Genomic DNA, 14,702 nt, shown 5'->3' on the forward strand with positions numbered 1-14,702 from the left:
ACAAACGTCACAAGACTGCACAAAGCCTCGCACATCTCGTGACAGGGAAGGCCACCAGAAGGACCTTGCCACCAAATCCCTGGTACCAAAAATGCCAGGATGACCTGCCAACGCAGAAGAATGAACCTCAGAGATGACTCTACTGGTCCAATCATCAGGAACAAACAGTTTATCAGGTGGGCAACGATCAGGTCTATCCGCCTGAAACTCCTGCAAGGCCCGCCGCAGGTCTGGAGAAACGGCTGACAATACCACTCCATCCTTAAGAACACCTGTGGGCTCAGAGTTACCAGGTGAGTCAGGCTCAAAACTCCTAGAAAGGGCATCCGCCTTAACATTCTTAGAACCCGGTAGGTATGACACCACAAAATTAAACCGAGAGAAAAATAATGACCAGCGCGCCTGTCTAGGATTCAGGCGCCTGGCGGTCTCAAGATAAATCAAATTTTTGTGGTCAGTCAATACCACCACCTGATGTCTGGCCCCCTCAAGCCAATGGCGCCACTCCTCAAAAGCCCACTTCATGGCCAAAAGCTCCCGATTCCCAACATCATAATTCCGCTCAGCGGGCGAAAATTTACGGGAAAAGAAGGCACAAGGCCTCATCACGGAGCAGTCAGAACTTTTCTGCGACAACACTGCCCCAGCTCCGATCTCAGAAGCGTCGACCTCAACCTGAAAAGGTAGAGCAACATCAGGCTGACGCAACACAGGGGCAGAGGAAAAACGGCGCTTAAGCTCCTGAAAGGCCTCCACAGCATCAGGGGACCAATCAGCAACATCAGCACCCTTCTTAGTCAAATCGGTCAATGGCTTAGCAATATCCGAAAAACCAGCAATAAATCGACGATAAAAGTTAGCAAAGCCCAAAAATTTCTGAAGACTCTTAAGAGAAGAGGGCTGCGTCCAATCACAAATAGCTTGAACCTTGACAGGATCCATTTCAATGGAAGAGGGGGAAAAAATATATCCCAAAAAGGAAATCCTCTGTACCCCAAAAACACACTTAGAACCCTTCACACACAAAGAATTAGACCGCAAAACCTGAAAAACCCTCCTGACTTGCTGGACATGAGAGTCCCAGTCATCCGAAAAAATCAGAATATCATCCAGATACACAATCATAAATTTATCCAAATAATCGCGAAAAATATCATGCATAAAGGACTGGAAAACTGACGGAGCATTAGAAAGACCAAAAGGCATCACTAAATACTCAAAGTGGCCCTCGGGCGTATTAAATGCGGTTTTCCACTCATCCCCCTGCCTGATTCGCACCAAATTATACGCCCCACGAAGGTCAATCTTAGAGAACCACTTGGCCCCCTTTATGCGAGCAAACAAATCAGTCAGCAACGGCAATGGGTATTGATATTTAACAGTGATTTTATTCAAAAGCCGATAATCAATACATGGTCTCAAAGAGCCGTCTTTTTTTGACACAAAGAAAAAACCGGCTCCTAAGGGAGATGACGATGGACGAATATGTCCCTTTTCCAAGGACTCCTTTATATATTCTCGCATAGCAGCATGTTCAGGCACAGACAGATTAAATAAACGACCCTTTGGGTATTTACTACCCGGGATTAAATCTATGGCACAATCGCACTCTCGGTGCGGAGGTAACGAACCAAGCTTGGATTCTTCAAAGACGTCACGATAGTCAGACAGGAACTCAGGAATTTCAGAGGGAATAGATGATGAAATGGAAACCACAGGTACATCCCCATGAGCCCCCTTACATCCCCAGCTCAACACAGACATAGCTCTCCAGTCGAGGACTGGGTTGTGAGATTGCAGCCAAGGCAATCCTAGCACCAAATCATCATGTAGATTATACAGCACCAGAAAGCGAATAATCTCCTGGTGACCCGGATTAATACGCATAGTTACTTGTGTCCAGTATTGTGGTTTATTATTAGCCAATGGGGTGGAGTCAATCCCCTTCAGAGGAATAGGAGTCTCCAAAGGCTCTAAATCATACCCACAGCGTTTGGCAAAGGACCAATCCATAAGACTCAAAGCGGCGCCAGAGTCGACATAGGCGTCCGTGGTAATAGATGACAAAGAGCAAATCAGGGTCACAGATAGAATAAACTTAGACGGTAAGGTGCAAATGGAAACAGATTTACCAAGTTTTTTAGTGCGCTTAGAGCATGCTGATATAACATGAGTAGAATCACCACAATAGAAACACAACCCATTTTTCCATCTAAAATTCTGCCGCTCGCTTCGGGACAGAATTCTATCACACTGCATACTCTCTGGCGATTTCTCAGTGGACACCGCCAGATGGTGCACTGGTTTGCGCTCCCGCAAACGCCTATCGATCTGAATAGCCATTGTCATGGACTCATTCAGACCCGCAGGCACAGGGAACCCCACCATAACATCCTTAATGGCATCAGAGAGACCCTCTCTGAAAGTCGCCGCCAGGGCGCACTCATTCCACTGAGTAAGCACAGACCATTTACGGAATCTTTGGCAGTAAATTTCCGCTTCATCTTGCCCCTGAGATAGGGACATCAAAGTTTTTTCTGCCTGAAGCTCCAAATGAGGTTCGTCATAAAGCAACCCCAAGGCCAGAAAAAACGCATCCACATTGAGCAACGCAGGATCCCCTGGTGTCAATGAAAAAGCCCAGTCTTGAGGGTCGCCCCGGAGCAAGGAAATCACAATCCTGACCTGCTGTGCAGGGTCTCCGGCAGAGCGAGATTTCAGGGACAAAAATAATTTGCAATTATTTCGAAAATTCTGAAACCCAGATCTATTCCCCGAGAAAAATTCCGGCAAAGGAATTCTCGGCTCAGATACAGGTGCATGACAAACAAAATCTTGCAAATTTTGTACCTTCGTGGCGAGATTATTCAAACCTGCAGTTACACTCTGAAGATCCATTACAAACAGGTGGACACAGAGCCATTCAAAGGAGAGAAAAAAAAAAAAAAAAAAAAATTTCAGCAGACTACTTATTTCTCTCCTTTCTCAGCCAAGGATTTTAACCCTTTAGTGGGCCGGTCAAACTGTCATGATCTCAATGGCAAGAGATCATAGCATAAGCATATATAGGAACTAGCTCTTGGAAGATGGGAACTGAGCTGACCATGAACTAAACCTAACACACAACTAGCAGTGGCCGGGTAGCATGCCTACGTTGATTCTAGATGCCCAGCACCAGCCGGAGGACTAAATAATGCTAGCAGAGGAAAATATTAGTCCTAGCTCACCTCTAGAGAAATACCCCAAAAGGAGACAGAGGCCCCCCACATGTATTGGCGGTGAATTAAGATGAAATAACAAACGTAGTATGAAAATAGGTTTAGCAAATTTGAGGTCCACTTACTACATAGCAGAAGACAGAAAGGACACTTTCATGGTCAGCTGAAAACCCTAATCAAAAACACCATCCAGAAATTACTTTAAAACTCTGGCATTAACTCATAACACCAGAGTGGCAATTCCTGTTCACAAGAGCTTTCCAGACACAGTAACGAAACTACAGCTGTGAACTGGAACCAAAATGCAAAAACAAACATGGACAAGAGTCCAACTTATCTAGTAGTTGTCTAGGAGCAGGAACAAGCACAGAGAGGCTTCTGATAACATTGTTGACCGGCAAGCAACTAACAGAGCAGCAAGGTTATATAGCGACTCCCACATCTTGATGGGAACAGGTGAACAGAGAAGATGAAGACACCAGTTCAATTCCACCAGTAGCCACCGGGGGAGCCCAGAATCCAAATTCACAACAATTCGGTCACTATGTGGTCTGGTCATAATGTGGTGGTATTTCTTCCTGTATGTGGTAATATTGGTCTTGGTATAGTGGATTGTGTTGTGTATGGCGGTCATTTGTTCTCTCTGATATTAGGAGAAGATTCTTTATTTCCATTAGAGTTTTAATGCTTTGCACACAGCGGCGGAGATGCACTTACAGGGGGTTTCCTGTGGGGAAAAAAGTAATCTCTCCACAGGATAAGTGATAACGTATTGATTGGTGGGGGTCTGACTGCTTGGACCCATTCAGCAAAATGTGGAACTTTTTATCCCCATTAGACTGGAGTGGCATGTCCGACTAGATCACTGATCCATTCATTCACTTTGTGGCTGCACTTGTTTTTTTCTGGAAGCCCCAAAGAGAATGAATGGAGCTGCGGTCAGACATCCCACCTGCCGCTGCATTTTAAAATAGTGATAAAAGTGTCCTGTCAGGGATAAAACTTCCCCAGTTTCTAATGGTCGGACCTAAGCGATCACCTATCCTGTGGAGCTCATGGATCGGTGATAACTTGTTTTAACCAAGAACCCCATTAATGTAAACTACCGTAATTATACATCCCAGTTATTGGGGCGCACAGTAGATGTGCAACAGCCACCTGTGTTTTACAGCTGATGCTCTACTATAATGACAGATGTTTGCATATAGCTGTAGGGTGGGGCCCTAGAGTCCATTCCCCTGGTGGGCCCCAGACACCCCAGTCCGACCCTGGTCCTGGGTAAAAGTTTAGAGTGGGGCCCCAAATGCTAACATATTGCACTATTACACAGAAATATTTCAGCTATATTTACATGAGCTGAGTTCAGACCGTTAAACAAGTGTAATCGATAAAACTGAGGTAGTTCGACGCTTGTTTCCTGTCCACTTTACACTAGTTGAGCAATAATGATGGGGACAGAACGATCACTAGTAGATCAATCTGTCCCAATACATTATCATGTTATCAGCAGCATATCTGCAGTTTTCACTTGGTGATGTGCTGCTGAGAACAATGATTTTTGTTTTGGCATAAACAATCCAATCACTGGATAAATAGGCAGCATTTGCTTGTTTAGTATAATGCATCCTATAGTCCTCCACATAGTTTAATGTGCCCCATATTCCTTAATATAGTACAATGCATCCCCTAGTCAACCACATTTTTTAAAGCACCCCTATAGTCCACTATATATTATAATGCACACTCCATAGAACTCCATGCAGCGTAATGCAGCCCCTATATAGTACATACAGCATAATTCACAGCCTATAGTCCATGATAGAGGATAATGCAGCCCCTTGCTATTACTGCCATTGCTTCCTATATACACATGCAGACAGATAAGACGCGTACAAGGTGCCAGTCAAACAGTTTGTTGTCCAGACAGATGCATCTGATGTTGGGCTAGAGGCAGTCTTGTTGCAGGAGGTTAACGGAGAGGAGCACCCCATCACATACCTGAGCAGGAAGCTGTCCCTTTGTGAGAGATATTACTTGATTTTCTAAAAAGAGCACTTGGTGATAAATGGGTACTGAATGCCCTAATGTACTATTTTTAGGGATAGAAGTTTAGATATCAGACCATGCCCCACAGAGTTTGATGCAAGAGATGGACAGGAACAATCCCTTGGTAATTAGGTGGTTTTTGTCTTTGCAGGAATTTAGTATCCATGTAGAGAGTATGCCCGGAAGACAACATGGGCATGCGGATGCACTGTCAAAGGTGTTGAATGTTGACAGAAGGTGCCAAATTACCCGACTTTGGACAGAGGGGGGTATGTAAGGCGGCAGCTGGACAGGTACTGGACAAGAGATATGTGTCACCGAGGTGCCAAGCCTCAGTGATGTAGGATTTGGAGAAGTAGGCTCCAACACATATAGTGCTGAGAGGTGTATTTTAATGAGCCTGGATTTTGTGTCCAGGTTTTAGGAAAGGCCATAGAACTGGAAGCAACTGGCCGTTCTCTTATATCCATGTGGCTGTAAGCAGAGGGAAAGAAAGTTGCTTTGTTTTGGGGTGCCAACTTTCTCCCATGCTAGAGTTGTTAGCCGCAGTTATGGTGAATGTGTATGCATAAATAAAGAAGATGGCAACTAAATGGTGAGGGCCAATGTGCTTTTTTTTATCATGCGATAGTGTATATGTATCAGATCTAACATATTTTTATACTGAGCACCACCTTGTTGCATTAGATTCCCCACACCTGAAGATTCACTTAACAGAAACGGACCTATTTTGGACATGTAATGTGGGTAAATTGAATAGAAAATGAGATGCTATTCAGAATAGTCAGTGGTAAACGGAATCAGGAGACCAAAGACCCCTTGGTTGGATACCATTCAGAATGACACAGAAAAGAACGTCAAGAAATAGGAAAAAGAAGCTGTGGAAAACATGAAAACCTGGCGAGAACTGGCCTACAGAGTATTCAAGGTTTGGACACAAAAGAATGGAGAGATTTAGAATTACACCTAAAGATATTAGTAACGTGGATTGCAAGGTCTGGTTAAGAATTACATGCACTGGATTTTTCTTCTCTGTTCACATTTTTAATTTTTATATACCTTTTTAATAGTCAAATTTCGCAACTATACACCACACGCGGTCTTGTGCTGCATCTTCCTTTCAGTGTGCTTACCTACAAACGTAGCATTCTTGGTTACAGGTTTTTGTTCGAGAGAATTGTGTCAATAAATATCAATAAAAAAAAGAAAATTATACACACACTTTACTTTTGGCATACCTGTTTTACCAATCCTGAATTTTGCCGTAATTCTTGTTAAATAATGACACAGTGAAATGTATGTGTTGTTGTACATCTGAGGTTGCATTTACATCTTTTTAGTCCCTTCCCAACATGCGCTGTATATATAAGGGGCTACGGGAGCTGTGTTCCTGCAAACCGCCGTATATATGATAATAATACTCTATGGATGAGCAATATAATACCGATATTTTTTTGAACAATTTTTTAGAGGGTTATTTACCACCAAAATGTACGCCAGATCACGTAATAGTATATGGATGAGCAATTGAATCCAGAAATATGTTTCAACGCTTTTTTGTAGTTGTACATACCACAGTAATGTAACAATAACCAAATTCAACTGTACGGATGACTAATGTAATCCAGAAAAATGTATTTAACAAATATTATGAAAGTTTAGTTCAGGTACTAATACACCCATAAAGGCTTTACAAAAAGTACAAACCAGTAAAAAATAATAAGGACGGTCATCCATAAAATCCTGAAAGGCAACAACTGGAAGGCCTCCCTCAAATATTTTTAAAGTGTAGTTGCTGTTTTCTTACACTCAAAGGCTTTGCAGAAAGTAGAAAGCCAGGAAAAAAATGCAATGACGGTAATACAGTAATCCTCTTCAAGTGTCTGCTTCTTCTTCTCCTTCCTCGGGAGGCTGAGGTGACTATCTCCCAACTGATTCCTGCAGCCTAATTCCCAGGTGTCTGGTCTGTAAGTCATGGGCGGACATACCGCCGGTTCAGCCGGTGCGGCTGCACAGGGGCCCCGAAGGAGAAGGGGCCCAATCAGCTGTTGAAGTGTCTTGTTCTGTCATAGAGCCCGCGGCAGCATCTCCACTAAGTGGAGAGGAAGGGGGCCGGTACCGGAGTCATTTGCTGTCAGAGAGGGCCCTGCACGCTGCAGGAGACGCCATAAGGGGCCCCCTTCCTCTCCTCTTGATGCTGCTGCTGGCTCTATGCAGCAGGACAATCACAGCATCGCTTCCCAGTTCCACATGCAGGGGCGTGGCTAGGCAGCATATACATTTTAAATAAAGTGTTTCGATTGCAAACTTCAGCCTCTCAGTGAGTGGCTGAGAGCACCCCCGCTGCCCTGGTCTGCGCAGCTCCTCCTCTGGGTCCTCTGCTTGCCACAGGTCTCCTGCAGCCTCTGTGTTCCAGATCTCAGGGCCTCTTCTCCCAGAGCACAAGGATGGCCGGGAGTTCTCACTGCTGCTGGTTAGTATCCCCCGAGCAGCAGTGTCAGGAGGCACCATGTCCATGATGACAGCAGTGACTGACTGTGTGCTCGGTGCTTCCTGGTCGGTGCAGTGAGTGGCTGAGACACCTGATCCTGCACCGATCAGATAGCAGGGAGCTGCATCACAGGCACTAATTCACTGCTTGTAATCACTGACCCCAGACACCTCCTGCCATTACTGCAGCAATAACTCCAGGCTCAGAGTGGCTCCTGTCCCCATCCTTCCTCCGATGCAGCATTTGTATTGCTTCACATAATATATACCGTATATAGAATTCTACTGTATCTGCACATACCTTTAGCCTCCTCCAACAGAAAAAAAGCTTGAGGCTACGTGCACACACTGCGGATTTTGCTGCGGATCCGCAGCGGATTTGACGCTGCGGATCCGCAGCAGTTTTCCCAAAGTTTACAGTACCATGTAAACCTATGGGGAAAAAAAAAACGCTGTGCACATGCTGCGGAAAATTCAGCGCAGAAATGCAGCAGATTATTTTCCGCAGCATGTCACTTCTTTCTGCGGATTCCGCAGCGGTTTTCAACCTGCACCAATAGGAAAGTTCAGTTGAAAACCCGCAAAGGAATCCGCAGAAGAAACCGCGATAAAATCCGCAGTGAAAACCGCAGTGGTTTTGCACTGCGGATTTTCCAAATCCACTGCGGAAAAATCCGCAGCAGAATCCGCAACGTGTGCACTTACCCTTATCATGCTCCATCAGTTATCATTTCAGTGTATAACTAACAAAACAGGGCAGTATGAAATAAAGACCAGGGCACTATAAATAACAATGCTGTACAGAACGAGAGGGCACTGTGTAATAAGTGACGGCGTTACACATAACAAGAGAGGGGACTGTGTAATAATGGGTGGCAATATACATAATGAGAGGAGACTATGCAATATGCCATATTTTTCGGATTATAAGACGCACTTTTTTCCCTCAAATTTTGGGGGGAAAATGGGTGTGCGTCTTATAATGTGTATATACCTTACCGGTACCTTTGCCGCTGGCTGGGATGAGGGGGTGTCCGGCGGTGCTACAGGGGTGTCCGGTGCTGCGAGGGTGTCTGGTGATGCTGCCCGTTGCTGCGGCGGGTGTCTCCGGTGCTGCAGGGGGCTCTGCCGACATTTTGTGAAAGGCCAGAGCCCCCCGCAGTTCCATGGTTTCCTGTGCGGTGGACTCCAGGAAAATGGCACTGGGGGCGGCGCATGCACAGATGGAGATCACCCGCAGCAGCACCACCGGACACCCCCTCAGCGCCAGACACCTGCAGCACCGGAGACACCTGCAGCAGCACCACCGGACACCTGCAGCAGCACTACCGGACACCTGCAGCAGCACTGGACATCTGCTGTGGCGCAACCACATAGGAACACCCCCTCATCCCAGCCTGCGGCCTGCAGCGTCACCCCACTCCTGCCTCCTCCAGCAGCGACCCCGAGACCCCGTTTCACCACAGCTACTACCCCCAGTAAGCAATAAGACGCATGGATTATAAGGGTATGTTTCCACGTTCAGGAAACACTGCGTTTTTGCCGCAGCGTCAAAAACGCAGCGTCCAGATGTTACAGCATAGTGGAGGGGATTTAATGAAATCCCGTCTCCACTATGCAGAAAAAAACGCATACGGCACACCCGCGGAAACGGACATGCGGCGCGTTTTTTCAAAACGCAGCATGTCCTTAGGGTATGTGTCCACGTTCAGGATTGCATCAGAATTTGGTCAGGATTTTTCATCAGTATTTGTAGCCAAAACCAGGAGTGGAATAATTAGAGGGAAAGTATAATAGAAACATATGCTCCACTTCTGCATTTATCACCCACTCCTGGTTTTGGCTTACAAATACTGATGGAAAATACTTGACCAAATCCTGATGCAATCCTGAACGTGGACACATACCCTTACAGTGCAGAAAGAACGCAAGGACAGCGCAGGTGACCTGCCAGTGACCTCAGGTGCAGATTTGATCTGGATTTTACTTGCATAAAATCCTGACCAAATCCTGATGCAATCCTGAACGTGGACACATACCCTAAGAAGCACCACCATTTTCTTAAGAAAATTTTTTTTTCCTGTTTTTCTCCTCAAAATTTGGGGTGTGTCTTATAATCCGGAGCGTCCTATAATCCGAAAAATATAGTATGTATATATCTGTACATTGGTAGCCATAAAAGGAGGGGGGCCCAAACACATTTCTTGCACAGGGGCCCCAAATCGTCTGTGTCCTCCCCTGCTGTAAGTAACCTGGCATCTGGTAGTGCCGGAGCCCCGATATATAGAAAAGGGCAACAGCCCCCTTTGTCACCTGCACCATCGCCTGCTCCTGCACAGGAGGTGGGGAACCCGAAGGCCAGTACGATCTCTCTGGGGTGGTAGTAGCCCCATCTTGAGCCGTCTTGAGGAGCCACTCCCACGCCCGTTAATTCCTCAAGAAGGGTTCATCCTGCTCCCTAACTTCTGAGATCAGACCCACCGCATATCAGTGACGTTGACTCTCCATTTTGAGGAATGTGACCCTTGTTCCAGCCGTCAGCTCTTGCAGCGTACGAGGCAAGGTTTCCGTCTCTATTCGATGGTTGAACTAAATGTGATGGCAGGTCCCAAACTCTTCAATGGACCCCCTTCTTCGCTGCTGGTCATACGTAACGACCACCCCCCGGGATACCAACTGTCGGTACCTTGCAGCTAGTGAGCCCTATAGAATTTCTTTAGCGTTAGTCCAGGCTCGCCTCCTTGTCTCTTCCGACCAGCCTAGGCCCCACAGTCTGCAGGCTCTGCCAACTCTGCTGTTGTGCCATCTTCCTCTGGCTTCAATATTCCTCCGGTCACTCCCTATGGACTCTCTTGTAGTTCTGTCATTGTTGCCCACTAAACACGTTACACTGTATGGATGACTAATTGAAAACACAAAAGCATTTTAATGCTTTTTTGAAATGTTACCGTATATACTCAAGTATAAGCCGACCCGAGTATAAGCTGAGGCACCTAATTTTACCACACAAAAACTGGGAAAACGTATTGACTCAAGTATAAGTATGCATGGTTCTTCATTCCTATCCTTGTATGCATGGCTCCTCATCCCTATCCTGGTTTACATGGGTCCTCATCCCTATTCTTGTATGCATGGCTCTTCATCCCTACCTTTGTATGCATGGCTCTTCATTCCTATCATTGTATGTATGGCTCCTCATCCCAATCCTGGTCTGCATGGCTCCACATCCCTATCCTGGGCTACTTGGCTCATCATCCCTATCCTTGTATGCATGGCTCCTCATCCTTATCTTTGTATGCATGGCTCCTCATCCCTATCCTTGTATGCATGGCTCCTCATTCCTATCCTGGTCTGCATGGCACCTCATCCCTATCCTTGTATGCATGGCTCTTCATCTCTATCCTTGTATGCATGACTCCTCATCCCTTTTCTTGTATGCATGGCCCCATCAAAAAAACATAAAAAAATAAGCCATTATACTTATGTTCCTGCGCTCCCTCGCAGTGTCTTCTTACAGTGCCAACAGCTGATTTATGCTTGTAAGCAGCGTATGGCAGTGACGTCATACGCTGCTTACAAGCAGAGGACAGCTGCCAGAATACTCACTGCACTCCACACCGGAACTATGTACAGGGCAGCGAGAACTCATTGTTATTAAGTAGCGCACAGAGTCAGCCGCAGCACAGGGTGGCACACATGATCGCATGGCAGCTGCAGGCAGCCAGCAGTTGAGGCTGACACTGTGCACGCTATTACAGAGAAATGAATATTCACTGCCAGCGCAGTGAATATTAATTTCTCTCTAGCAACGGGCACAGGAGTTAGCTGCAGCAGCCAGCTCCTGCCTCCGGTGACCCGCTGCTCCGCCACTCTCCCTCCATCTTTTGGACCCTCACTCGAGTATAAGCAGAGGGAGGCATTATCAGCTCAAAACAAATGCTGAAAAACTCGGCTTATACTCGAGTATACACGGTATGTATCACAGAAATGTACCCCAGTCCACGGACTACTGTATTGGTGAATAATTTAGTCCAGAAATATTTGTAAAGCTTTTTTGTAGTGTTAGATATCACAGAAATGTACCTCACACCAAGGAACACTTTATAGGTGAGTAGTTTAACCCATAAACATTTTAAAACTTTATTTTGTAGTGTTAGATGTAACAGAAATGTACCCCACACCACAGAACACTGTATGGGTGAGTAATTTAACCCAGAAAAACTTTCTATACTTTTTAGGATTGTTTTATATCACAGAAATGTAGGTCAATGCATGTATTACTCTATTGATGACAATATAATCAATTTTTGAAGTGAAAAAAAGATCACAAAGGTCACATGCAGCACCTATATATTTAATTAGCAACGGGCTGTGAAGCACTCAGTCCTGCCTTGAGCCTTTATTCTTCAATTCTCCCTGCTTCTGCAACTGTCAAAAGGCTAAATGCACAATATATGATACAAACAGCAAAGCCCAGTATTAACCCTTAGAAGGACTGTTAGTATGATGGTTCAGCATCAGCGCCAGAGGATTGAGATTAGTTAAAACGTACACACATAGGCCTGGATAACTGCTCTCTACCTCCACTATGAACTGTCTCTGAGCTGTGCATTTGTGTCAGTGAGCCGAGCTTGGTGGCACCTGACCTTTTATACCCCTGATGATGTAATATGTCCAGCCAATCACAGTAATGCCACTACCAAGATGGCTTCAACATTACAGTGACTCATAGGCAATCCCCAAAGGCGTATTGGCTGTGTAGTAGGCGTTAAACATGCAGGGTGTTTTAAATCGAACACCGCCTAATGCTCGCTGAGTAACAAGCATAGCCAAGCACTCATATACTCGAGTGATATATATGTATCAATTCTGCAGTCATTCTGTGGGCTATATGAATACTAAATAAAGTGCTAACTCCCTGAAAGAAAGTCACATAGAATAAATAGTAAACGGGACTAATATGGATCCACATAAAGTGCAGTACTTACCCATACTGGAGCTGTACTCCTGTCCTACCTCTGTTTTGTACACTGGATTGTTTGGTAAAACACATACATTATTAATGTACAAAAAGTTTAAAAATGAACAGGCAATATTTTTGTGTTGCTGTATGGTGGACTCCCAGAATCAATTCTATTGTTAGGCCCAGGGTACCTTATTGTGACACACAGTGTACTGCAAAGGAGAAAATATATTTTACCTTGGATAAAGTTATATAAATCACAATATATTGTATAGGTATTAGGGCGCAGTCAGACTGACGTATAAATCGGACCGCAGTGCTCGGACTGGCCACGGCTCTCCCCACCTGAGCGTGACAGTATTGACCGATCTCCGTCCAATTTATATGACTGTCTAATTACACCCTCATAGAGAACAGGAATAGTAGCCACCTTTTGAGAATATAAAATGTTATTGTTCCTACATTTACAGTGATTTATACACGGCAGCCTTAGAGCTGATGAATTTGTATATGGATATTTTCCATGATAAATTTGATGTGTATTAGTATAAGTGACATAACAGCACAAGCGAGAACTATCCAGCAATCTCCAGCAGTCACTTTTCTCCCTCCGCCCTCCTGTCATGTCACTTTTCCAGACCATGCTGGAAGCTGCTGCACCGCCTCTTCCCTCCCCTCCTGGATGATTCAGTGTTTGTACACAGGGCCCTCCCTTACACCCCATATACAGAGAGCACATGGAAGTGTCAGGAAGGCACCAGAAGTCTCAGCAGTGACTATATAAGACGCTGAGCTGGAATCGCCTGCATTACTGAGCAGCAAGAAAGCAGCAGCTGACACATTGCTCACCCGAGACAAGAGACTTCAGCACAATCAGCAGAGATGTTCCCTGTGAGCGTCCTGCGGTCCTCATCCAGCCCTCTGTGTGTCTGCAGGGAGCCGGCCCTCACTAACTGGCCGGCAGCACGACTCCTGTTTGGCCTCCTGGGTGATGACATGACGTGGACTGACATGGAGAGGAGACTGCAGCGTGCCCACCAGGTTCACCAGCTCCTGGCACAGGGCAGGGGACGGACAGCCGATCTGAGCAGGAGCTCTGCAGCCACTGACAAGAACACTTCCACCACAGGCAACGAGGGGAAGGAAAGCTTTGAGCTCACCCTGGACGTCAGCGGCTTTTCTCCTGAGGAGCTGACAGTGAGAACAGAAGGCAGGAGACTCATTGTATCCGGGAAGTATGACAAGAGGAAGGAGACGGAGAATGGCGGCTATTTCCAGGAGTACAAAGAGTGGAGGAGAGAAGCGGAGCTCCCGCAGGATGTCAGCCCCGAGGACGTTGTGTGCTCCCTGGCCAAGGATGGCCGGCTCCACTTTCTGGCTCCCAGACTGGCGCTGCCGGCTGCTGAAGAAAGATCTATTCCTATCACCCAGAGCCCGGGAGATGGACCACTGAGCCCCCCGGAGATCCGGAGCAGCAACCCAGAGGGAGAGAAAGGACTGGGGTCTTCCTGACTCCATATGGACAGTTACCCTATTCAGTGTCTTATATGTCTTTCTACCGAAGTCTGCAAATAGTAACATAATGTTTGTGGGAAATTATAATTAATTATTTTGCAATTAATAACTTTTTTTTCTGTCTAATAAAATGTTTTTAATATTTTATTTTAGTTTTATTATTCAGTATAATAGAAGGAATATGTTATTCCTTGAGAGATTTACACCTCGCTGTTGACAGCAGCTAATATAAAAATCTATTGCTTAATATGGAACTATTACACTTTCACCCTAAATATGAAAAGTACAGTTTTATTGGTGAAAATGTCGGGGTCGTAATACGACAATTACCCTTCCTTCACCAGTCATTCCAAATTAATATGTGTGCAGGGCATCTAGTACCGGATAAGAATAAATCAGACAGGTAGCTGGTTCAAACTTAGTTAATGACCCGTGCATCCACACATGTCTGCAGCGGTCACACCAACTGG

General features: G+C 45.6%; 1 protein-coding gene across 1 annotated transcript; it reads left to right on the forward strand.

Moving 5' to 3' along the window:
• The first annotated feature begins 13,387 nt into the window (after positions 1-13,387).
• Positions 13,388-14,488, forward strand: LOC143768992 (heat shock protein 30C-like). The gene has a single exon (XM_077257600.1). The coding sequence runs from the start codon at positions 13,600-13,602 to the stop codon at positions 14,227-14,229; it is 630 nt and encodes a 209-aa protein (XP_077113715.1). The 5' UTR covers positions 13,388-13,599; the 3' UTR covers positions 14,230-14,488.
• Positions 14,489-14,702: the final 214 nt, after the last annotated feature.

The sequence above is a fragment of the Ranitomeya variabilis genome, chromosome 4 (genome assembly GCF_051348905.1).
Source record: "Ranitomeya variabilis isolate aRanVar5 chromosome 4, aRanVar5.hap1, whole genome shotgun sequence".
Taxonomy (NCBI): domain Eukaryota; kingdom Metazoa; phylum Chordata; class Amphibia; order Anura; family Dendrobatidae; genus Ranitomeya; species Ranitomeya variabilis.